This window comes from Schistocerca piceifrons, chromosome 6, assembly GCF_021461385.2.
Source record: "Schistocerca piceifrons isolate TAMUIC-IGC-003096 chromosome 6, iqSchPice1.1, whole genome shotgun sequence".
In the NCBI taxonomy this organism is placed as follows: domain Eukaryota; kingdom Metazoa; phylum Arthropoda; class Insecta; order Orthoptera; family Acrididae; genus Schistocerca; species Schistocerca piceifrons.
The window spans coordinates 58229977-58253872 of record NC_060143.1 but is presented as its reverse complement, the minus strand read 5'-3'; the positions used below and the strand labels follow the sequence as shown (position 1 = coordinate 58253872).

General features: G+C 44.3%; 1 protein-coding gene across 1 annotated transcript in view; it reads left to right on the top strand.

The window, feature by feature from the left end:
* Positions 1-23896, top strand: part of LOC124803141 — a 624995-nt gene that overhangs the window by 492309 nt on the left and 108790 nt on the right. The window contains exon 2 of the mRNA XM_047264321.1: positions 15630-15767. Within this exon, the coding sequence (XP_047120277.1) occupies positions 15630-15767 (138 nt within the window). The remainder of the gene's footprint in view (positions 1-15629; positions 15768-23896) is intronic.

The window sequence follows — 23896 nt, the reverse complement described above, 5'->3', positions numbered from 1 at the left end:
AAATCAAAGGCGGCCTTCTCACTTTCTCTAGAAACGCTACTCGCCCTGTTTCGTAGCGAGCACTCCTTTCATAGGCTGAACCATGTACCTAATCCGTCCTTTAGCCACCTACCACTAACTATCACAGACGAATTCAAGACATTCACTGCCAGTGAGCAGTGTTTTACGTCAATGGAGCAAGCTGAAAACTTGTGCCGGACTGAGATTCGAACCCGGTTCTCCTGCTGACTAGGCAGATGCGCTTACCATTACGCTATCCAGACACAGTGGTCACCACAACCTCACGGATTAATCTAGCAAGCCTCACGTCAGACCTACATTCTCAACTTTTACACGCAGTACCACTATTATCCGCATTACTCGCAGCTTCTGGCCGATTTCCGTTAGACTTTGATCCAGGTGTGCGTCTGCAATGAAGTGATAATTGGCCATCTTCACATCGCGATTACAGGCAGCATGGGGTTCACGCCTGAGCCTCAGGACGTGCGCTAGCAGCGCATGTCGGGTGTTTCAAGGGTCAACTTCGCGTCTCAATATGTCGGGATGTAATGGGAATATTGCGATGCAATCAACGCCATTGTGTATGTGCTTTGTCATGCTATGGATTGCTGAAGAAAAAATATAGGAGGTCCATTTAAAAAAAGTAAGTTTGTGTTAAAAAACACATATGCTTTCGTTTTAGAATGTTTCCAAATATATACATTCATGGGCCCCAGCCCTACATTGATACCGGTGAAAGTCGTTTTCCAATAGCTGTTATTGTTCCAGAGATATTTTGGGTGGACAAGATTGCTGGGACACCCTGTATATATTGAACACTATTAAGGTAAGGGACCGATAACCGTAGCAGTCTGGTCCCTTTAATCCCACAAACCAACCAACTATTAAGGTAAATTCATTGTTTGTTCTCTATCAAAATCTTTCATTTGCTAACTATGCCCATCTGTAGTTAGTGCCTTCAGTAGTTAGAATCTTTTATTTAGCTGACAGTAGAGCCGCTAGATGTATTGCAGTAGTTCGAGTAACGAAGATTTTTGTGAGGTAAGTGATTCATGAAAGGTATAGGTTATTGTTAGTCAGAGCCATTCTTTTGTAGGGATTATTGAAAGTCAGATTGTGTTGCGCCAAAAATATTGTGTGTCAGTTTAGTGTTAATCAGAATAAGTAAAGAGAGAAATGTCCGAGTACGTTGAGATTTGCTCAGCTGTTTGAAAATCAAATAACGTAAGAGGTTTACCAGCACAGTAATTCATGAAATTTTCTAAGGGGACGTTTCAACCTTCAGTCGTCCCTTCAGTGCAGATGCACATCAGGATCGAAGTCTTACGGGCATCAGTAAGATGCCACAAGTAGTATGGGTAATGAGCTGGGGCACTACATCGGTACTATAATTTGAGAATGTGGGTCTGACAGGTGGCGTGCTAGGATAGTCCATGTGGTTGTGGTGTGGATGGTGTAGTGATCAGTGCATCTGCCTTGTAAGCTGGAGACCCAGCTCCGACTCCTTGTGCAGGACACATTTTCAACTTGCCCCTTTGATGTAAATCAATGTACACTGGCAGATAATGTCATGGTGGCCACAGGATCACAATAGTGCCTGCGCTTTTAGATATGTCCAAAACAATAGACACCACATGTATCTACCATTAACTTGCAAATAGCTCGACCCAAGCACAGAACTACTAGTTTCATGCCCGTTTGCGGCGAGGAAACGAGAGGTGCTGACGTTAAATTAATAAACACCAGACTTCGCGTCGTCGTCCTCCATAAAAAAAAAATGGCTTTGAACACTATGGGACTTAACTGCTGAGGTCATCAGTTCCCTAGAACTTAGAACTACTTAAACCCAACTAGCCTAAGGACATCACACACATCCATGCCCGAGGCAGGATTCGAACCTGCGACGTAGCGGTCGCGCGGTTCCAGACTGTAGCGTCTAGAACCGCTTGGCCACCCCGGTCGGCCGTCCTCCACCAAATGCCAAACTTCACCAAGCGAGGTGGCGCAGTGGCTGGCACAGTGGACTTGCATTCGGGAGGGCGATGGTTCAAAACACCGCCTGGCCCTCTATATTTAGGTTTTCCTTCCCAAATTGCTTAAGGCAAAAGACGAGATAGTTCCTTTGAAAGGGCACGGGCGATCTGATCTTCCTTCCTTCCAAACATCTACACAGTGTCTCATGAAGTGATAACAACCTGTCCATCAAATGAGGACGTTAAGGCCGATTGTTCCCTTGGAGCTATTCGGAAGAAGTAGTTTAAGTGTCAGCACCGCCCCCCCCCCCCCCCCACCCTTCATCATCACACAATGCAAGCAGAAACTATAAATTACTGTAACCAATCATATGTATTATATGAGGGGCAGTCAATGAAAATCGAAGGACTGCCGCAAAGACACCATGGAAAGGTTGCATTGAAAAATAATCACCACTGGGAGACGATACGCTCATTCCTGTTTCGTAGAACGTGGTCGGCCGCTGACACATTCACGACCGCACCCATTCTTGCACTTCCTCCTACCAGTTTCTGCAAAGTTCTTTATGGCCCTGCATATGGACTGTGGTTCCAGCCTCGAAGAACTCGACGAGCAGAGGACGCTGCAGTTGAAGAGGGTCATGATGACTACTATTGGAACTTGTGTGAGCAGCTTTGGATTTCTATGCAGAAGAGATGTAGGACGTATCCACTGAGGGATTTGCCGTTTGCCCTCCGACTGTCGGAATGCTGTCGGAAGGACTCATCTTGTTGTACGACATCACCTGCCTCCGCACTACCAATCGGACGAAGGCTACGCTTCAGCGATTCTGTTGGGAAACACTAACATTCTCAGTACAGCCCGCATCTTTGACCGTGTGATTTTCACATCTTTGGCGACCTAAAGAAAGACCTGTGTGGCTTCAGTTCTAGGCAGACGAGGAGGTGTAAGAAGGGGTGCGATTATGGATCCGTCAGCGGCCGACCGCGATCTGCGGAACAGGAATTGGTAGTTTTGTATTAAAGCGTGTGGTGACCATTCAGTGGCTCCATTGTAGACTTATGCTGCATTTTCCACTATACTTTTCGCAGGATTATAGCTATATCATCAGCTCAGTTTATGGATGCACTGTGTGTATGGCTTCTGGGAAACCTATGACATTGTGACCAAAGGCTACTTTCCCTTTGAATTTACGTCACATATACTATAAACTGAAGCAAAGAAAAATGAACAAATTCCGTTCTGGCATAAAGGTGGTCTGCACATATACGATACTGACAATACTAGTTTGCCGGCCGGAGTGGTCGAGCGGTTCTAGGCGCTTCAGTCTGGAACTGCGCGACCGCTACGGTCGCAGGTTCGACTCCTGCCTCGGGCATGGACGTGTGTGATGTCCTTAGGTTTAAGTAGTTCTAAGTTCTAGGGGACTGATGACCTCAGATGTTAAGTCCCATAGCGCTCAGAGCCATTTTTTTTTTTTGACAATACTAGTTTGTCAAATCTTCAGTACATTGAAGCGACCTTCACACATCAATAACTTCGTTAGTATTGTCAGTTGTCAATGCGATTTCACAAGGTCACGATGTAAAAGACCCAAAAGAAACGTATGCCGCAATTACAATATTGTAGCTAAAGTTGGCAAAGAAAAAACGAAAAAAAATCGAAAACGAGGAAATGAGTCCAAGAGTGCCCGAAGAAATGACCGGCTTGTCGCATCTTAGTTTACTCACTGAAATCAGAATAGTGGACCAGAAATGTTTCATGAACTACACTGCGCAGCAGAATTAAAGGACTAATGATGATGATAATGATGATAATGAGGTCCCATAGTCCGAGGAGCGTAGGGGACGATGCAGGAGACCCGCACCGTTGATTAGGCAAGGTCCTAGCGGAGTTGGTTTGCCGTTGCCTTTCTCCAGTTAAAGGACTACTTTATCGAAAACCCGTAACTCTCACCCATTGCGACGCTTACATTTGAAAGGTGCCTACAGCCTTCCTCTGTTATGATGCAAAATCATGGCACCCTGCGACGTCACCCTTGGACTCAGCAGGGTGTCGACACACGCGACCAAAAGTCAGGCGGCAGCTCAGAAGTTCAAGTGTCTTGTAAGTCATATTCGCCTCAGATATCACCACAATTTTTCCCAGTGCCGCCCTGGACGTGTCAAACGTTCGTAAGGTCGTCACACCCCCTCTTATCCACATTTCACCCCTCCTTTCTACGCCTCTGCGATGGAAGCCGAAACCGCGAACGCACAGCGTTGGAATCGTGCGGTTTTCTTGTGACTGGACAAGGGCAACATTCCAAATACAACTACTCTCAGAATCGACACGTAAAGGTCGCAAGGGGTGGTATAAAACTACCCCTTTCCCTGAGGCATTGATTCCCACATATTTCGAGGTCGAAAACGACACCTCGCAGTGTACGATGAGCAACAGAAAGATGTCTTTCACAACCACTGACGCGGATGACACTCTTGGGCGGTTCAACCCTTCTCTAAGGACACTGTGGGGCTGCATCCCCATCAAATGTGATCGAAACTATTTGGAGCGCAGAGCGGCCGCAACTTTTGCTCCCGTTTACAGTTTGGGACCGCTAGCGACCGGCTCGACGAAATCTGAACGTGATCCGAAGCAGCTGAGGATGCTTATGCTTTACCAGCACTCCTGTTTTAAGCCCACATGTGGCGTAACCATTGGGAACGCAACTCAGATACATGCGTGAATAAAACGGCAAAAGGTGTCATCTACCCACCTTTGGTCAGTACCTTAAAATTGCGCCTTTACAGGCAGAACCCCTAAGGACAATACCAATCAGCCTACACTGCTGCTTTTCGCCGCTATCGTCCTACTCTTGCGCCTGATAGTAGGCCATCCGGAATAGCAGAGATCAAAGGGGTTGATGGTCTGATAGCGGCTTTGCCTTCGTAAAGAGTTCTGTCCATAGTGATACATCTTTTAAAATTCGCAATAAAGATGGGCGGGTGCCAAATAGAGGATTCTTAGAGGGACCGATTTTAGAGGGATCCTTTGCCGTTTTATTCACGCTTGTGTCAATGTCGCATCCCCCTGTGATGAGCCGGCCAGAGTGGCCGTGCGGTTCTAGGCGCTACAGTCTGGAACCGCGTGATCGCTACGGTCGCAGATTCGAATCCTGCCTCGGGCGTGGATGTGTGTGATGTCCTTAGGTTAGTTAGGTTTAAGTAGTTCTAAGTTCTAGGGGACTGATGACCTCAGAAGTTAAGTCCCATAGTGCTCAGAGCCATTTTGAACCCTGTGATGAAGCCAGAGGAGGACACAAAATAATAGCCCTCAAAAAGCGTAAGTATCGCAGTCGACGAGAGATAACGAATAATTATGAGGTATCTGGCGACAGGCAGGTCACTCTAATGCTTGAACTTTAGTGCTACGTACTCCGACAGACAACGTCAGTGTCACGAGAGCTGCAGGTTGCTAATCTTTCCTGACATGAGTTCTCAAAAGATATTTTATTTCTGCGACTTTATGAAAGACTTGAACAACTAACGGAATCTGATATTTTTCGTGTGTAGAAGTAATGATGACTTGAATAGTTCATATGCTGCTCAGTGGCAGATGGAACTTCCTATCGGATATCAGTTTTTTTTTCCATTGCCAGTTAATGCCTAAATGCCGTTACAAGCAAGCTGTTAAATTCGCAGCCAAACTTTTCGAAATGGAGAAAGTAAAACTTAAAATAGAAGTACCGGTTAATGGAAATCCATAGCACGCAACAGAGAAATTCTTTGAATCGCTGACGTAAATCCGAGGTATCAGTATCTAGTGGCATTCCATTGAGGAAAGGCGTAGTCATCAAGATACACGCTACGGCTTTTCCAATAAAGAAAGTTAAGTTGCCATCCGATGAAACCTGGATCTTTTTTCACTGCTTTCTGTTCCATGAATTTCGCCCATTACGAAAAAGGAGACAGCTTCTACAACAGAAAATAATATACGTTTAGCTGTCGCTGTAATATCCATGGTAGGATACCATGACATTTATGATATATGCATTTGTGATCCACTGCTTACACTCACTTTGTTGTATGTTTCAATATAACACACTGCGTCGTAGTACGAGCGCTGTGTGTTCGTCGTCAGGCATGTCTTTATACTGGATACATGTACTGTAACAATAAAGTTTACTTAATCTAAAATCAGATTACGGAATACAACGTTCTCTGTTTTCCTGAAGAGGAAGACAGCACTGGGATGGTGAGGTGACGGAGTACAGCATCTTGTTGTTCGTGTTGCTGTTGTTGTTGTTGTTGCTGCTGCTGACGGTGGTGGTGGTGGTGGTGGTGGTGGTGGTGGTGGTGGTGATGGTGGTGGACTTTTGTAGAGCCCTAAATTCTGCGTATCGTCGCTTCTCCAGTTGCACAAGAAAGTCTGTGTGGAATACATCAAAACAGTTTAACTTTAGTTACTTCGATGGAACAATCGTGTTAAGTACTCTCAGCATGTCAGATACGTCACATAGCATTTAGGGGTGTCAGGCATTTATTTATGACTTACTTCTTGTTCAAACCACTACATTATATCGCTGTGCCACACTAGACTGCAATACTCGAAAGACGTGTGGTACCTACTTGCATGAACTTGATTTGCATCGCATGCACAAGATGGTGAAATACGAAAAGAAACGATGTCTTATGCATTGACACACTGAAGCTACGGGATAAAGGCCAGGGAAAAGAAACATTGAAGATTTTTACCGTAGAAAATATTATGCTTTGTTTGAAACTTTCAAAGGCGGAAGTAATGTTATGAGGATGGGGTGTAAATTGAGCCTGGATAGCTCAGTCAGTAAGGGCATTGCCCACGAAAGGCGAGGTGCCGGTTTAGAGGCGGTGTCCAGCACACAATTTTAAGCTACCAGGAAGTTTCATTTTCACATTATTACGAAGGACGTTCAATAAGTAATGCAACATTTTTTTTTCTCGGCCAATTTCGGATAAAAATGCGGAATTTGTTGTTGACTTCGTGGAATATTCCCGATTCAGCCTCTATAGCTTGATGAAGTTCCGACAGGCGACGGTGGTGTATGTAGCCGCTATACAGCGGAGGTGCTTTTCAAGCGGAGAGCTGTCATTAAGCTTCTTTTGATGGAAAACCGGGACATAGCAGATATTCGTAGGCGCTTCTAGACTGCACGGAGATCTGGCAGTGAACAAAAGCACGGTGAGTCTTTGGGCGAGACGTCTGTCATCATCGCAATAAGGTCGCGCGAACCTGTGCTGCCTCTCACGTGCCGGTCGGTCGCTCACAGACTGAATCCTGCAGTGTTCGACACTCGCATTCGAAGTGATCGACGGATTACAATAAAACACCACGCTGTGCAACTAGGCGTCTCTGTTAAAGGCGTGTGCCTGTTGGCTTTCTTGCCGCCTGACAGAAGATCATAAAAAGCTTCCATCTGTTTGGCCAAATGAAGGATGAACTAAAAATGTGTATGATATCTTATGGGACTTAACTGCTAAGGTCATCAGTCCCTAAGCTTACACACTACTTAATCCGAATTATCCTAAGGACAAACACACACACACCCACGCCCGTAGGCGGACTCGAACCTCCGCCGGGGCCAGCCGCACAGTACATGACTGCAGCGCCTCAGAGAACTCGGCTAATCCCGCGCGGCAAGGATGAACTCTGCGTGTGATGAGGTTATTACTGATGCAGCAAGACGTTGACTCCGACGTTGATCTGTAGAGTGGTATCATCCGGGCATAAAGGCCGTCCAAGTACGGTGGCGTAAGGCCATCACATTGAACGGAGATTATGTTGAAAAATAGATTTTTTTACCCAATTAAGTGGGGAATAATATGGTCTATTGGAATCCTAAATAAAACCAGCCTGCTGTCAGAAAAAAATGTGATGCATTACTTACTGAATGCCCCTCATACTACTGCCGAACTGATTCCCGTACATCCCGTACAGCCTCCACACGAGATCGTAAAGAGTGATTTTTTTTAAAAAAAAATATTTGTTCATCAAAGTAACACCACCTAAGACATTAGTGGGTGGAAGTAACATACAGAATTCATAATTTTCAAGCAGCATTTACCAAGACTTTTTCTACTTACTGCTAGTATTAACTACAGAATGGAGTGTTAACTACTCTATGGGTATTCTTACTATTTGACCTACTGTTAACCTACTATGCTATCCACTCTATCCTACTCTACAAAACTACATCCTGCAGCGTTACATGTGTGCCAGCAAAAATACAAACCTACTGTTTCTTGGCCGTGCCCACCGAGTTAATCCCAGTGAGGGTGCCCGTGGCACTGGACTGGCCTTATAGAAAATCGCTGCAGGTCTTTTAAGAATGTCCTACAATCTACTTCCTACTAATAATTTTAAGAACGTAAAGTACCTAGCGACTGGAAGAAAGCGCAGGTCGTTCCCATTTTCAAGAAGGGTCATAAATCAGATGCGAATAATTATAGGCCTATTTCGCTTACGTCAATCTGTTGTAGAATAATGGAACATGTTTTGTGTTCTCGTATTATGACGTTCTTAGATAATACAAATCTCCTTCATCATAACCAACATGGATTCCGCAAACAGAGATCATGTGAAACTCAGCTCGCCCTATTTGCCCAAGAAATTCACAGTGCCGTAGACACTGGCGAGCAGATTGATGCCGTATTCCTGGACTTCAGGAAGGCATTTGATACGGTTCCGCACTTACGTTTAGTGAAAAAAATACGAGCTTACGGAATATCGGACCAGGTTTGTGATTGGATTCAGGATTTCCTAGAAGAAAGAACACAACATGTCATTCTTAACGGTTCAAAATCTGCAGATGTAGAGGTAATTTCGGGAGTACCGCAGGGAAGCGTGATAGGACCTTTATTGTTTACAATATACATAAATGACTTAGTTGACAACATCGGTAGCTCCGTGAGGCTATTTGCAGATGACACGGTTGTCTACAAGAAAGTAGCAACATCAGAAGACTCGTACGTACTCCAGGAGGACCTGCAGAGGATTAATGCATGGTGCGACAGCTGGCAGCTTTCCCTAAACGTAGATAAATGTAATATAATGCGCATACATAGGGGCAGAAATCCATTCCAGTACGATTATGCCATAGGTGGTAAATCATTGGAAGCGGTAACGACCGTAAAATACTTAGGAGTTACTATCCGGAGCGATCTGAAGTGGAATGATCACATAAAACAAATAGTGGGAAAAGCAGGCGCCAGGTTGAGATTCATAGGAAGAATTCTAAGAAAATGTGACTCATCGACGAAAGAAGTAGCTTACAAAACGCTTGTTCGTCCGATCCTTGAGTATTGCTCATCAGTATGGGACCCTTACCAGGTTGGATTAATAGAAGAGATAGACATGATCCAGCGAAAAGCAGCGCGATTCGTCATGGGGACATTTAGTCAGCGCGAGAGCGTTACGGAGATGCTGAACAAGCTCCAGTGGCGGACACTTCAAGAAAGGCGTTACGCAATACGGAGAGGTTTATTATCGAAATTACGAGAGAGCACATTCCGGGAAGAGATGGGCAACATATTACTACCGCCCACATATATCTCGCGTAATGATCACAACGAAAAGATCCGAGAAATTAGAGCAAATACGGAGACTTACAAGCAGTCGTTCTTCCCACGCACAATTCGTGAATGGAACAGGGAAGGGGGGATCAGATAGTGCTACAATAAGTACCCTCCGCCACACACCGTAAGGTGGCTCGCGGAGTATAGATGTAGATGTAGATAATCGGTGTGCTGTGTCTATAGTCTGTAAGTTCGCACCCTCCCCCTAGTCCTGGACGCGACGGATCCCGATCGTCACGGCGGTCGGCCAGTACGCATCCTGGCGTAACGAGTGATTTAGGTCACTGTCACCACGGTGAAGAGGCCAGAGATTGGAATAAATGTTACAGCGCGGAGTTTAAAGTCGCAGTAAGCACGTTGCCGGTGACTTTGCTTCTGGAGGAGGCCAGCACAAGACTGCACGTGAAGCCCTTTGTGGAGGCGATGGCCAGAGAGGCGGGGTGTGTCCCCCCCGATGCGGAGGCGACTGTACGGCGGATAATCCCGGGGGTGGCCGCCACAGCCCCTCGTGACGCACCCCAGCGCCGCCCCCACTGGCTGTAGCTGCTACCCACACACACACACACACACACACACACACACAAGCCGCCACGCCTGCCGCCGCTGGCCCCATTGTCATGCAAACGAACTCACTTATTCATAAATTGATTCCGTCAGCTTACGCGGGCGCGCCCGGATGGCTCCTTAATTAGGTGCCGGCCCGCGGCTGGCGGCCCGTCTGCTTTTATCTAATTGTGTGGATAAATTTAGAGGTCGCCATCCTCCGTGGGACACGGCGACTCAGAAGTGGTGTGTGTTGCGATGCGCGAATAGCTTGCAAGCGGCGCGTTACAAAAGCACCCGTTGTAGGCTCGTGCGTGGTGTTGTGGGACCGATTCAACTGAACTGCTCTGTTCGGGAGTGTGTACTTGTGTATACACTCAGATCGCTTGCTGGTCGAAACATTAGAAAGTTTTACCCCACGTTGCTATGACACACGCAGAGGACCCGGAGTGAAGATCCCGTTGTACCTGTCCCACCAAAAAATTATTTCTCTATTTTAATATATTCCATCTGAAACGTCCACTTAGAAAAATTAATGAATGACTGTGCTGATAAACCTCTTACATTATTTGCTTTTCAAACAGCTAAGCAAAACTGAACGTACTCAGACATTACTCTCCTTACTTACTCTGATCAACACTAAACTGACACACAATATTTTTAGCGCAATGCAATCTGACTTTCAAAAAACCCTACAAAAGAATGGCCCTGACTAACATTAACCTATACCTTTCATGTATCACGTACCTCACAAAAATCTTCGTTACTCGAACTGTTGTAATACAGCGAGCGCCAATACTGCCAGCTAAATAAAAGATTCAAACTACTGAAGGCACTAACTACTGATAGGCATAGTTAGCAATTGAATGATTTTGATAGAGAACAAACAATGTATTTACCCTAATAGTGTTCAAAAGTCATAATATATATATCAGTCCATGATATCCAATATTACAAATTTACCCTTTCTGATGGACACACGTCCATATCGTCCGCTCTCAAAATTCCGCCATCTCTCTCCCCACATCCACCACTGCTGGCGGCTCACCTCCAACTGCGCAACGCTACGCGTTGTTACAGCCAACAGCCCAACACTACAATAGTGAATATTACAACAATGCCACCCACCCACAGACTGTACACAGCACAGCCAGTGATTTTCATACAGTGCGCTACGTGGCGTTACCAATATAAAAACCTAAACAGTCTACTTACACATCTTAATTTCCGGGCTTCTGTGCTTCGTATTGGACCTCGTGATTCTTTTCTCTGATATGCCTAGTTTAATATATAGGGTTTAACAGGTTTAAGTACAAATCTTCCTACTGGTGACCAAGGACGGTGAGGCGCTTCACTCCGGTACCGCGCTGCTGCTACGGTCGCGGTTTCGAATCCTGCCTCGGGCATGGATGTGTGTGATGGCCTTAGGTTGGTTAGGTTTAAGTAGTTCTGTTTAGGGGACTGATGACCTAAGATGTTAAGTCCCATAATGCTTGGAGCCATTTGAACCATTTTTTGAACTTAGGTCAGTGTAGTGAACAACATTACAACAGTGTTTACGTAACATCCAGACCAATATTATAGATGTTACAAGTCGTATGCCCTTAGGCTGGTTAGTGACTCCAAGTACATGTGGCAACAGAAAGCCATGTATGCTTATTTTGTCCTGAGCAGCAGGTCAGCTGTTGAACTGAGGACGTGTGTACGCTAAACATTTAGTCTATACTTTCAGCCGTCGTTCACTTCGAGGCCCAGGTACGGCCAAGCAGAAAACATCAAGTCGTAAAATTTATGAACACTGTTAGATACAGAAAAAAAGCAACCGACACACTGATGTGTACCACAACAGGGTGTCCGAAAATTCCTGTTACAGACGTTTAGGACTTGTAGAGAGGAATCAGTACACAATTTTTCGGGAAACGTACCGTTTCCGTTCTACGACTGCGTCAGTTCAGTCGTTTAACTCATTTCTGATGTTTAACTCAATTCAGATGTTTAACTCATGGTTCTGCTCGAGGAATTAGGCGTGGTGCATTACAAATATTAGGTAACAATTCGAAAGGAAAGATTACGAAACACTCGTTTATCACTTGCGCAAATTTGTTTGTATTAACTCTTAAACATTAAGTGTTTGCATTAATCCAAAACAAAACAGAACCCAGCATATTGTACGTACTTACAACAGCGGCTCGATGTGGCGACCACCAACCCTATTACACACATTGTACACACTCTACATCCTACCTGGTGTCTTGACAGTTTTTAGTGCAGCGGCCAGAACTCGTGCCGGCAGATCTTCCGCTGTCTCTACAGGAGTCTCGTATATTAAATTTTGCATACGACCCCACAACAAGTAGTCCACAGGAGTAGCACACGTCATCCTTTCTACCCTACTGCCTACTAGGCAAGCAACTGGCTTTTCTCTTTTGCTCAGCAGACGTGGACGCGCTACACCTCTGAATTGAAACCGTCGTAGAACGGGAATGGTACTTTTCCAGACATGAATTCCTATTCGAAATATTAAGTACTCACTCTCCTCCTAGAAGTTTGCAACGGGAATTTCCGAACACCCTGCTTAAAAATGTCTGCTCTTTACCCGTTACACCTTGTACTGTGTGGAGCCAATAGAAATGACCCGGAGACGAGAGTTCCAAGGTACAAAGAAACAAAGCAGAGAAAAAGAAATACAACTCTAACCTGACTATAGCACATGTTGAAAGTGGCCACCATTTGTTTCTTGGAACTTAGGGATCCTGGTAAGGAAGCTACTAAAGGCGGATCGAATATGGACTGCTGGAATTACTGCAGTCTCATCCGAAATGGTCTGCAGCAGTTCTTGAAGTCTATGAGAGTTGTTGGGATACACTTAAGACTTCAGGGCTCTTCATGCAAAGTAATCCCACACTGACAGATCGGGCGACCTGGATGGCCAGCTATGGCCGCGACCAGACTGAGCTCTGCTGACAACTCCGCCAGGCGTGAAGATTATGCAAATGTGCTCCAAGGAAGCGAAGGTGGATCATGTAGCGGGCGTACACGTGGTGCGCGCGACACGGGGTGTGGTACATGCATACATTTGCGTCCAATCGTACTCACTCATCCGGGCCACTTTTATTTGCCCCACCTCCTATAATTCAGTGCTACGTATTCGCTTTCTTAGAGATTCTTAGCTTCTCTGCAGAGAAAATCATGCAAGGCAAGAGTTTAACGTCACGTCGACGACGAGGTCATTAGGAACAGAGCACAAATTCAGTCTTTGGATGGAAATTGGCCATGTCCGTTCCATAAGAACGATACTTGTATTTGCCTTAAGCCATTTTAGTATACCGTACATAATCTAACAGGGAAACCACACTGCGAACAGAATTTTGTATTTTTACATATTTTCAGTAAATGAAGTTCAGAATCCAAATATCAATCCGAAAAAGAAATTTCATGCAACTCTCAAAAATTCTCGAGAATATCAAGTTTCCCGAGCGTCTGTAACATTTTAAACAAGGTCATTTATTTGCCAGGCAGTGTGGCTTTGTGGTATTGTCTCGCCTGCTGTGTGACTGGTGCGCATTCGAGTCCTGGCCCTGATAAACTTTTAGACAGATCTCTGTTTTCTACGGTCATTTCTGTGAAGGATAAAATACATGAAGCTGAACAGAAATTTAATTTGTAATGTTTTCTTTAATTTAAACGATATTTGTTAACAATCTTTTATAAAAGCTCGACAATATTTTATATTTGCAGTCATAACTGAATTTTTGTGTGTGTTATGTAATTAGAAATAATATACGCATTTTCACCAAACGATAATTGGGCATGTGTCATTTGGCATATATCTGATGAATTTTATATTTAAATAACCTAATTATTCGAACCAAATGGAAGATAAACGAAAAAAAAAATTGACTGAAACGAGACTTGAACAGCAGTTACCTGTTCTTTTGCCGGGGGCTACCAACTTTTTTTCTATCTTTTTTGTTTTGTGCTTCAAGGAATAGAACATGCAGTTTTCTTCAAAAAGTTTAGTTAGCTAGGAATCGAACAGAGGCCACCCACGTAGTATACACAAGCACTCTACCACAGAGCTATGCTGTCTGTCGAAAGACTGATCTTACTTTATGGTATAAAAGATATTTGGAAAATTTCAAATTCGATTTTCTTGACAATCCTTGAGAGTAGCATTGACATGCTGACACTGGATAAAATAATTTTGGGTATTGAAGTGCGTCATTGTAAACTGCTAACATAGCTAAATAGTCGAAGTTCCGACCGACTTGCTGCGATCCTGTTCACGGTGGTTGACTGTTGTATACTGGTGAATGTCTTCTTTTATTTACTGCTATTTTGTGTTATTTGGTGGCTACCGACGTCACATATCTGAGATGTCATCGGACAATTTGAAGAAGTTGAGCTACTCTGGTAGTTGATTGAAAGGCAACTCTAATAGGTGACTGACAGAAGATAGCGTGTCGTCTGACTGTTGCCTGTGCCACTCTAGTTAGTGACTGGTAGGCAATCTCTTCGGGTAATTGGAAGGCAACAGCACACCGGCAGCTTGCAACCAAGGAGTAGTGTTTTCTAGATAACCACAAAAGACAGTATAAAGAGAAAGACATTCACCAGCATACAGCAGTGAACCGTGCTTAAGAGGGCCGCAGCAAGTCGGTCCAGACATCGGCAACTTAGTTTTCTAGTAGTTTACAGTGACGCAGCCCAATGCGCAAAATAATTTTACCAAATGACACAGCCGTGGAAGGCTACGAACTCATATGCTTAGGCTGATTGATGTATGAGTTTTGAACGTCACGTAGTATAAATATAAAGAATTACAAAAATTCTACTGCCGTGTGATATCCGTGTATGCAACGAAGGCCAGAGAGGGGATCTGTGTAACCACTGCGGCACATTGCTCCGTCCCCCTCCACCGGTGTATCGAAAGCAGTAGACCATACACAGAGACAGGATTCCCCACGCAAAATCAGAATAGGTCTGGAACTGCTTAGTTTCCGAGTGACGAGGCACTAAAATAAAACCGAGCGAGGTGGCGCAGTGGCTAGCACACTGGACTCGCATTCGGGAGGACGACGGTTCAATCCCGCGTCCGGCCATCCTGATTTAGGTTTTCCGTGATTTCCCTAAATCACTCCAGGCAAATGCCGGGATGGTTCCTTTGAAAGGGCACGGCCGACTTCGTTCTCCGTCCTTCCCTAACCCGATGAGACCGATGACCTCGCTGTTTGGTCTCTTCCCCCAAACCAACCAACCAAATAAAATAAAGTACACCGCCTGAAATAGCACTAATCAGTTTTTGATTATCAGTATAGTGAACTAAGTAAGTTACTCCTGTTCTTTTGTCATACTTTGTTAGTGCTGCAGTCATATAGTATTACTGTATGAATTCGTGGGACTAAATGTATTATATGAGGGGGCATTTCAACTGACGGTGTATTCAGGCTGTACATTTTCAGGTAACAGGAATTTAATAAAAGAACGGGAGATTTACAGTGTGCCACCTCTGTGTTGCAGGACGGCATGGGTCGCGAGCGGCAGCTGTTCAAGAAGGTGGCCGTGGTGGAGAACTTCTTCGACATCATCTTCAGCGTGCACGTCGAGATGGAGGGACGGGCTGGCAAGCACGCGGGACAGAAACGCACCTATCGCGCGGTGAGTGCTGCTCTGCTGTGCTTTCCGTCGCTTCACACTTGTAAAACTACACTCCGCCTGGAAACCACTGCACCAATTTACACGGCACTCACTGTGCTGCAGGCGCAGCGGTACTGTTGCCCTTGGGCCACTGATGTGGAGCAGCAGTAGTGTTGCATGAGAATTCATTCGTGTGTGCAGACGAAATCCATACGCAGTTAACAATCTGCAATGCGCGAGACGAACAGTGCTACGTATTGCACCACTGATTAGCAGGGAAACGGTCGTAAGGGACTCGAATCACTTCTCTGCAGTACTCTTATTCGTATCCTTTCCATTCTCCAGGTAGCCCATTCCCGACGGTATTAAATCTGTAGACTGAGCACGCTGCGAAGGAAACCAAGGAGAAATTTGGGAAGTAAATGAAGCTTCAGTAAAAAGATATAAAATCTTGAGGTTTTACGCGTAACATTATAATTATGTCAGAGGCTGCAAAATAATTGGAAAAAGCACTTGAACACAATGTATAGTGTCCTGAAAAGAGGGTACAAGATGACCAACAAAAGTAAAGCAAAGCTTACTGAATTTAGTCAGATTAAATCAGGGGAAGCTGAGGATATCGTAGGACGTGTTATACTAAAAGCTTTGTTTTTTCAGCATCAAAATAACTGACGATAATCGACGTAGAGACGATATAAAATGCGGATTGGCGCTAGCAAGAAAAGTATTCATCGAAAAGAGAAATTTGTTGACGTCGAATAAAAATTTATGTTTTAATTTTCCTTCGATATTCGTCGCAGTTGCAGTAACAGTCATATCTTTGCGGTGACTAGTCCGGACCATCACCTCCATTTTCAAACCATGGCATACAAAGATTTTACGGTGTTAACAAAGGCAAAATTACATTGTACGTCCATGATTGCACATGCAAGTTGGACGTTACACAAAGCATTACAAAAATTTTTCACCAGTGCTGTACAGGTTTTTACTTAACTTACACGTAAGTGTAATCATACAGTTTCCACCAATGTACATGCGAGTAACCAAATATTTATTCCTTCTCACCAGTAATCATTACATAGATGCAACATGATAAACTTCGGATAAATATACATCGTGAATTCTTTCCATTTGAACGCAACAAACTGAAACACTGCACTACGATAGAGGTCGCTAGCTGTGATAATCAGTCATATATAACTGAAACATCAGGCTCTTTTAATTTGTGATAACAGACCACTCTTAACAGCACTAACCTTCGTTACAATTGTTACAGTTAATTACAGTCATTTACATTTCTTTTACGTATGTAATTGTGACACATACGCTTTATAATAAGACGAAATCGGGGTCGCAATATGGCGTGTCCAAAAGCTAACACCTGTCAATCCTGACAGACATACCAAGTTGTAATTATAAAATTGAATTTTTTTCCTTTATAAATTTTATTAAAATAATCTTCAAGAGTAAATTAGTAAGACTGACACAATTAAATAATAACTTTTCATATATGTGGTGAGTACCTGGTTGACCGATAGTCCATTCTTTATTTATACATTAGATTACTAACGCTTTTCATTTGCATGGCTGGTAGTCCATACAGTATGTGTACATTAAATTAATAAAGGCTCTCATCTGAGATGTACTTTGAGTACAGGGAAAATAAAGGTTTAATACCCCAGGTTGCTGGTCCTATCCTCCATCAGCATGATGGAACTTTGTAAAAATTTAAGTGTTAATATGTCTTTTCTGAAGGTATTTGACTGGAGTGTAGCCTACTGCGGAAGAGAAACGTGGACGATAAACAGTTCACACCAGAAGAGACTAGAACCTTTTGAAATATGATGACGGAGAAGAATGCTGAAGATTAGATGCTGAAGATTAGATGCTGAAGATCGGAGAGATTCTGAATCGAATTTGAGAACAGTTGGTGGAACGACTTAACTGAAAGAAGTTTATGGAAGACATTCTGAGACGTAAAGGAGGGAACTGGGCAGGATGGTGGGAGGATTTGTAACGATGGTGGTGGGGGGGATTTGTAGCGGGAGACCTAGGATTGACTTTTTTTTTTTTGGATCATCAGTTCTGACTGGTTTGATGAGGCCCGCCACGCATTCCTCTCCTGTGCCAACCTCTTCATCGGAGAGTAGCACTTGCAACCTACGACCTCAGTTATTTGTTGGTTGTATTCCAATCTCTCACTTTCTCTACAGTTTCCGCCCTCTACAGCTCCCTGTAGTACCGTGGTATTCATTCCCTGATATCTTAACAGATGTCCTATCATCCTGTCCCTTATCCTTGTCAGTGTTTTCCAAATACTCCTTCCCTCTCCGGTTCTGCGCAAAACCTTCTTATTCCTTACCTTACCAGTCCACCTAATTTTCAAAATTCATCCGTAGCACCGCACCTCAGATACTTCGATTCTCTTCCGTTCCCGTTTTCCAACAGTCCATGTTTCACTACCATACAAGCTGTGCTCCAAACGTACATTCTCGGAAATTTCTACTTCAAATTAAGGTCTATGTTTGATGCTAGCAGACTTCTCTTGGGCAGGAAAGCCCTGCTTTTGATGTCCTCCTTGCTCCGTCCGTCATTGGTTATTTTGCTACCTAGGTAGCAGAATTCCTTAATTCATTTACTTCGTGACCATCGATCCCGATGTTAAGTTTCTCGCTGTTCTCAATTCTGCTACTTTACTTTCATCTTTCTTCAGTTTAGTCTCAATCCATGTTCTGTACTCATTATAGATCGTCCATTCCATTCAGCGTATCATGTAATTCATCTTCACTTCCACTCAGTACAGCAATGTCATCAGCGAATTGCATCACTGATATCCTTTCGCCTTAAATTTTAATTCTAGTCCCGAATCTTTCTTTAATTTCCATCATCTTCGATGTACGGAAAGGCTTCCAGCATTCGTTCTTGTTCGTCCACTCTTGTTATTCCCTTTTGGCTCTTGTACATATTGCATATTCCCCGTGTCTCCCTGTAGCTTACCCCTATTTTTCTCAGAACATCTTGCACCATTTTACATTGTAGAACGCTTTGCGAGGTGCCGGGGCTAGCAGTGTATTTAACACTCAATTCTTCTAGAATCTACATATGTACATGATGCTCTGAGCCCCCCCTTATTCTAACTCCAACTTTTGCTGTTGCTCAAGGATAAAAAAAAATACGCAAACTGACTCTAATCAACCCTGCCAGTGGAGTAGAAGAGAGTTTGGCACCTGCAATAATTTGATTTGATAAATAAGTTAATTAAGCGAAGGTTTCATTAACGTAGTGAGGAATGATGTGGTTGCTCTACCTATTAACAGAATGAAAGTTCTGTCCAAAATAACAATATGATTTATTAAGACTAAACACAAAATAATAAACAACAACACATGAAACATTAACAATACATCAAATTGGCTCTAATTGGATACTTAAACAAACGCTGTGAATGTGAAGTTGGCCCTAAACTAGATTGTGAGGATTATGACGAAGTGATATGTGCAGCCAATTCCTAGCAACTCAATTCTTAGAGAAAACACATAGCCAACCCAACAGTAATTGCTGCTACCCAAGACAGAACAAAGTTAGAAAAGACGAACAGGCGCGCTCTGCTGAGCTCTGATTATCACCTAGGAAAATCCCTATCTGCCGGTGCTGCGGACATACATTACCAAACCGACTTCTTGACTCCCAGGACACGATCTGCCGTACCGGAGCCGTTGGCTGGTTGCTTCGATGTGCTCGACCGAAAGGCGAGAGCCAACTACCCCCCAGAGCACCCGTACAAAACCGAACACAGAACATTCCCGCCCCCACGACAGTGACCGTGGTTAAACGTTCCAATCAGCAACTCGAAAACCGGCGGAAAATTCCACTCCATTGCCGGAACGCTACCATTCCACCAATGGAGATTCTTGGCGCCAATTTCTGCGCCGATCTTGCTACGTCACAGAGCTATGCCCTGAGCAAGCCAATCACAGTTACTATTTTGCAGAAAGCGTGGGAATTTTCCCGCCACAGCTGCCTGGGTACACAAGTCATTCCCACGCCTCGCTGGTAGCCCGCCAGAAAGTGTTTTCGCTAAGTTTCTGCGAAGTAACGGAACCTCTAGCCCAGCCGCTACTTCTGGCCCTGTGGGTGTGCCTCTTGACAATGTCGGCGTCTGGAAAGCATTCACTCGACCCCCTCACACCTGTCGGCTTATCCTTTCAAAGTCAGACCGAGCCCGCCTGTCACTGGACCACCCGGGTGACGAGAGACGCTGCGTGGCAAGTCCGCGTGTGAAGGAATAGCGACTTTCCACCGCATGCAATTAGAGAGGAGAATCGTAAGATAGAAATATGAGAGGGGGCTCATGCGACCTCTCATAGCCCCTACGCCATTTTAGATTGTAATTGGTGAGCGGTTGGCTCACTTAGGAGCAAGGTAGTGAGTCAATCGCCCAAGAACAATCTCGCAAACTGGCTGCACATACCGCACTCTATAGAGAAAATCACTGCAACTGAAAAATGCAGCTCATAGAGGGAGGATTGTTTATGATGGAGCCAACATCACCTTCTTAATATGGAACACTAACACTCACATCACACATCCATACCCAGGGAGCCCCTTCCAAACACCGATTCACACAGACATTCACTCTCTAAATATGGCCCGGACATGTGAGCCAAATATGGAGCAATTTATTCTTTACAATCAGAGTTGGAGTGCTCCGCAATTAAATGCCCAAGATGTTACAACAATTTTAATCATTAAACTAACCTGAACTCACTCACACATGATATTATTTAAGTTAACAAACTCTTTGTGAGCTTTCAGAATCTAATTACAACCTCCGATTTATTCTGTCTCCCTGCAGCAAGAATAACCTTTACAAAATGTTCCCTGAACTGATGGTCCATTCACAATGACAGTGGTGATATCTGCTTCAGTTTATGGGGACTTCAGGCACACTGTTTGCATACACACAACCATAAATACAAGATACAAAAAAAACATGGTGTGGAGAACAATACAGTAATTTGTAATAAGAATCACAGTGTGAAACAAACACATACAAGGTATCACATACATTACAAAAAACAACACTTGAGAAAGAAATTTAAGAAAAAAAACAAGGTTCATGGGACATTAAGTTGTGCGTGCACATTGCACACTGTTCACGACTGTGCTGAGAATGAGGCACTAAATCACATCGTTAGAAATGTTCGAAGCACTTCACAAATTCATTAGTTTCTCTGAGGTATGTTGAGTCATGTGCATTGATGCACGTGGTTCCATGTCTTGAGCATTGGAGGGGGACTTTTGGGATGGGGCCACAGTACTGACATCACATAGGGCTAAACGTCGGGTGTTGTTGCTACGTTGTTGCAACAGCAATAGGGAGTGCTGGAGCGTCTGCAGTACGCTGTTGAGATTGAAGTCAGACCCACGCATATGATCACGGCAGTACGGTAGGAAGACACAGTGATAGGCCCTCCTCACGTCGATTAATTGTCTCTGAGGTCTACTTGTTGGGATACATCACTAGTCTAGGTCTCTTCTCTCGCTGGACAGTACTTTACGTTTCCCAATATTGCAGTTCGACGAGGGATGATGGCACGTGGAGTGACTCCACAAGTGTGTGAGGTCATCCATACAGGATCGAACTAGAAGCGACGATTGCCAAAACTGCTCTCTAATAGAGAGGAGAAGTTAGAAATGAGACCATACATTTGTTAGTGTGGCACGATACTGCTTTGTGTATGCAGATCGGCCAATGCTAGTGAGTTGTAAAAACCCAAACCGGTGAGTATATAGCGTCCCTTTCTGTCCTCAGGCACATGAGACGCCGGTTATGACACCATATGTGATCTTCTTCGTGTACTCACGACAACGTGGTCTGCCGCAGGGAATCCCTCCAAACGGCTGCCGCGTCCGGAGAGCTAGTTGGCTGTCGCGTGTGGGTCGCGTGTCAGTGTCAACGAACAGCCTCACTTTCACTTGTGGCCCGGCGAGGGCTGTCTGCCGCCTAATCCCTCAGGTATACGGCCCGGTGACTGTCAGCTTGTAGGACCGGATGCTCTCCCGCCCTTCACGTCAGGTGGCGCGCTGACGCTCTATTCTGCAGGTAGCCGATGACCTCTTGTTTTTGCTCCGGCTGGCCTCTGCATTGCCACGATCCCCGTCATCTGCACAATTCTTACAAAAATCTTATGCCTCACTTTTCCCCATGACCTTCTATGTTATAATAAATTTACATAACGATACATTGATGGTCTGTCATTTCAGACACTCTAATTTTAATTTTATAGTTATTTATCTGTAGCTATCTTGGTGTATCTAATCTAGACATGGAAATAATTTATCTTGATATTCGTGTAGAGACCGATCTCAGTATTGTACATGGTGTGTGATAACTGATGCTAAGTAATGGATGAACAACTAAATGTGCGGGCCTGCACTAATATTACTATTAATTATATAGATCGACAGTAGACATGCTCAAGAATTAACTACCATTTGCCAACGATCTACATTCAATGTCTTTTAATTAAATTATGTTGTTACGCAGGTCTAAGTTTTACTGAGCTATAAAGAACATGCAACTATGCTACTTTCGCTCGCCAGTCTTCCCTCCATCTCGGGTGTGTGGTTTGATGACCTGAAAAATAGCATCCCAACAGGCGCGCCCCACACTTGTGGTAGAAAACCCCCACAATATTAATCTAGTTATTGTTAAATCCTACAGTTTAACTTATCCTAGTATAACGTACTTTCCCTTTTATTTATTTATTTTATTTATTTATATTTTTTTTGTTTACCTTATACAATACTCTTACATAATTCCTGTTACGTTGAGATGTCTCGCTGCTCGCCGCTATTGACGACAGTGATGCGCGCGCCGTACGACATGACATCCAAGTTTTCATTACGCCTCACTGAAACTCCGGAGACTGGGTTAGCCATGGCTATACAAGACAATAAATTTATAGTTGAACTTAATTTTGTATGTGATGCAGTCTTAGCAATGAAAGCGCACCTTTCCAGAGGCAATGTAATTTGACCCAGCCAAGTCTGGTTCCTGTTGAGGATTCAGTCGCCCACCACACGCCAGCTACACAGTATGTCACGAATATCCTAGTATGAGTCACTGGTTATTCATCTGTGACAGTCGCAAGCAGCATGCTAAATCCCCAACCAGCACATTGGCATGGTAGGCTTTATGCCCGCATTTCTACCGTCTAGGGCACCATTGGAGTCAAACGCTCACAGGTTCACCCCGACTTGCAAGACAACGATGCTGGCGCAGCTCTGCAAAAACTATACTGCCAATATTCATCCTCGAAATCACGCAATATACCACAATCTTGCAGTGTACTGACGCGTGCCTGCAAGCATTGGTATGAACGTCTCACGAACTGGCTGTGGCCGCTATGGAGCGTATCACGACTTCTCAGAACGCTTCTAAGAGCACGTTCTTGTATGCGCCCGTTTGTGCGACATCTCGTCACTCATCTTTATCCCTTAACATGGACACCAGATAGGAAAGGACAAAAACATTGCTCATGGAAAGGTAGTGCCTCTTATTGCAACGACAGAGGAGATCCCGAACATAGACAAAAATTAACAGCAGTACATTCTTATGCGAGAAAACGCAGCGTGTTATTACTTTAATTAACAATCTTAATCTATTAATGCGACGAGTATTGTTCCCCGAAGAAAAGTTCATATCTTTGCCTATTCTACTATGTACACCACTTACACTACTACTATATCAAGGTTCATGTATTTGCCCATTCTACTATGTACACCACTTACACTACTACTATTCCACGAACTCCTTTATGTGAGAGATGTGGTGGAGTCCTATGGACTTCTTTCCTTTCAGCGTCTCCAATTCATAAGCATTGTGATGAGCTGCTCTCCTTATACGGTACGGGCCGTTGTAAACAGAATAGAATTTTTGGCATTTCATTTTTTGTTTGTTCGAAAGTCGGGAAGACTTAACGAGCACCTTTTGTCCAATTTGGAAGTGTCGTGGACGAGCTCCCCTGTCGGCACGTCTCTTCCTGACCTCTGCTGCAGCCCGTATCCTCTTGAGAGCCAAATCCACTATGGCTTGGTGCTGCGTTCGCGATCTTGGTGGGAAGTTTACGACCTTGGTTATCAAG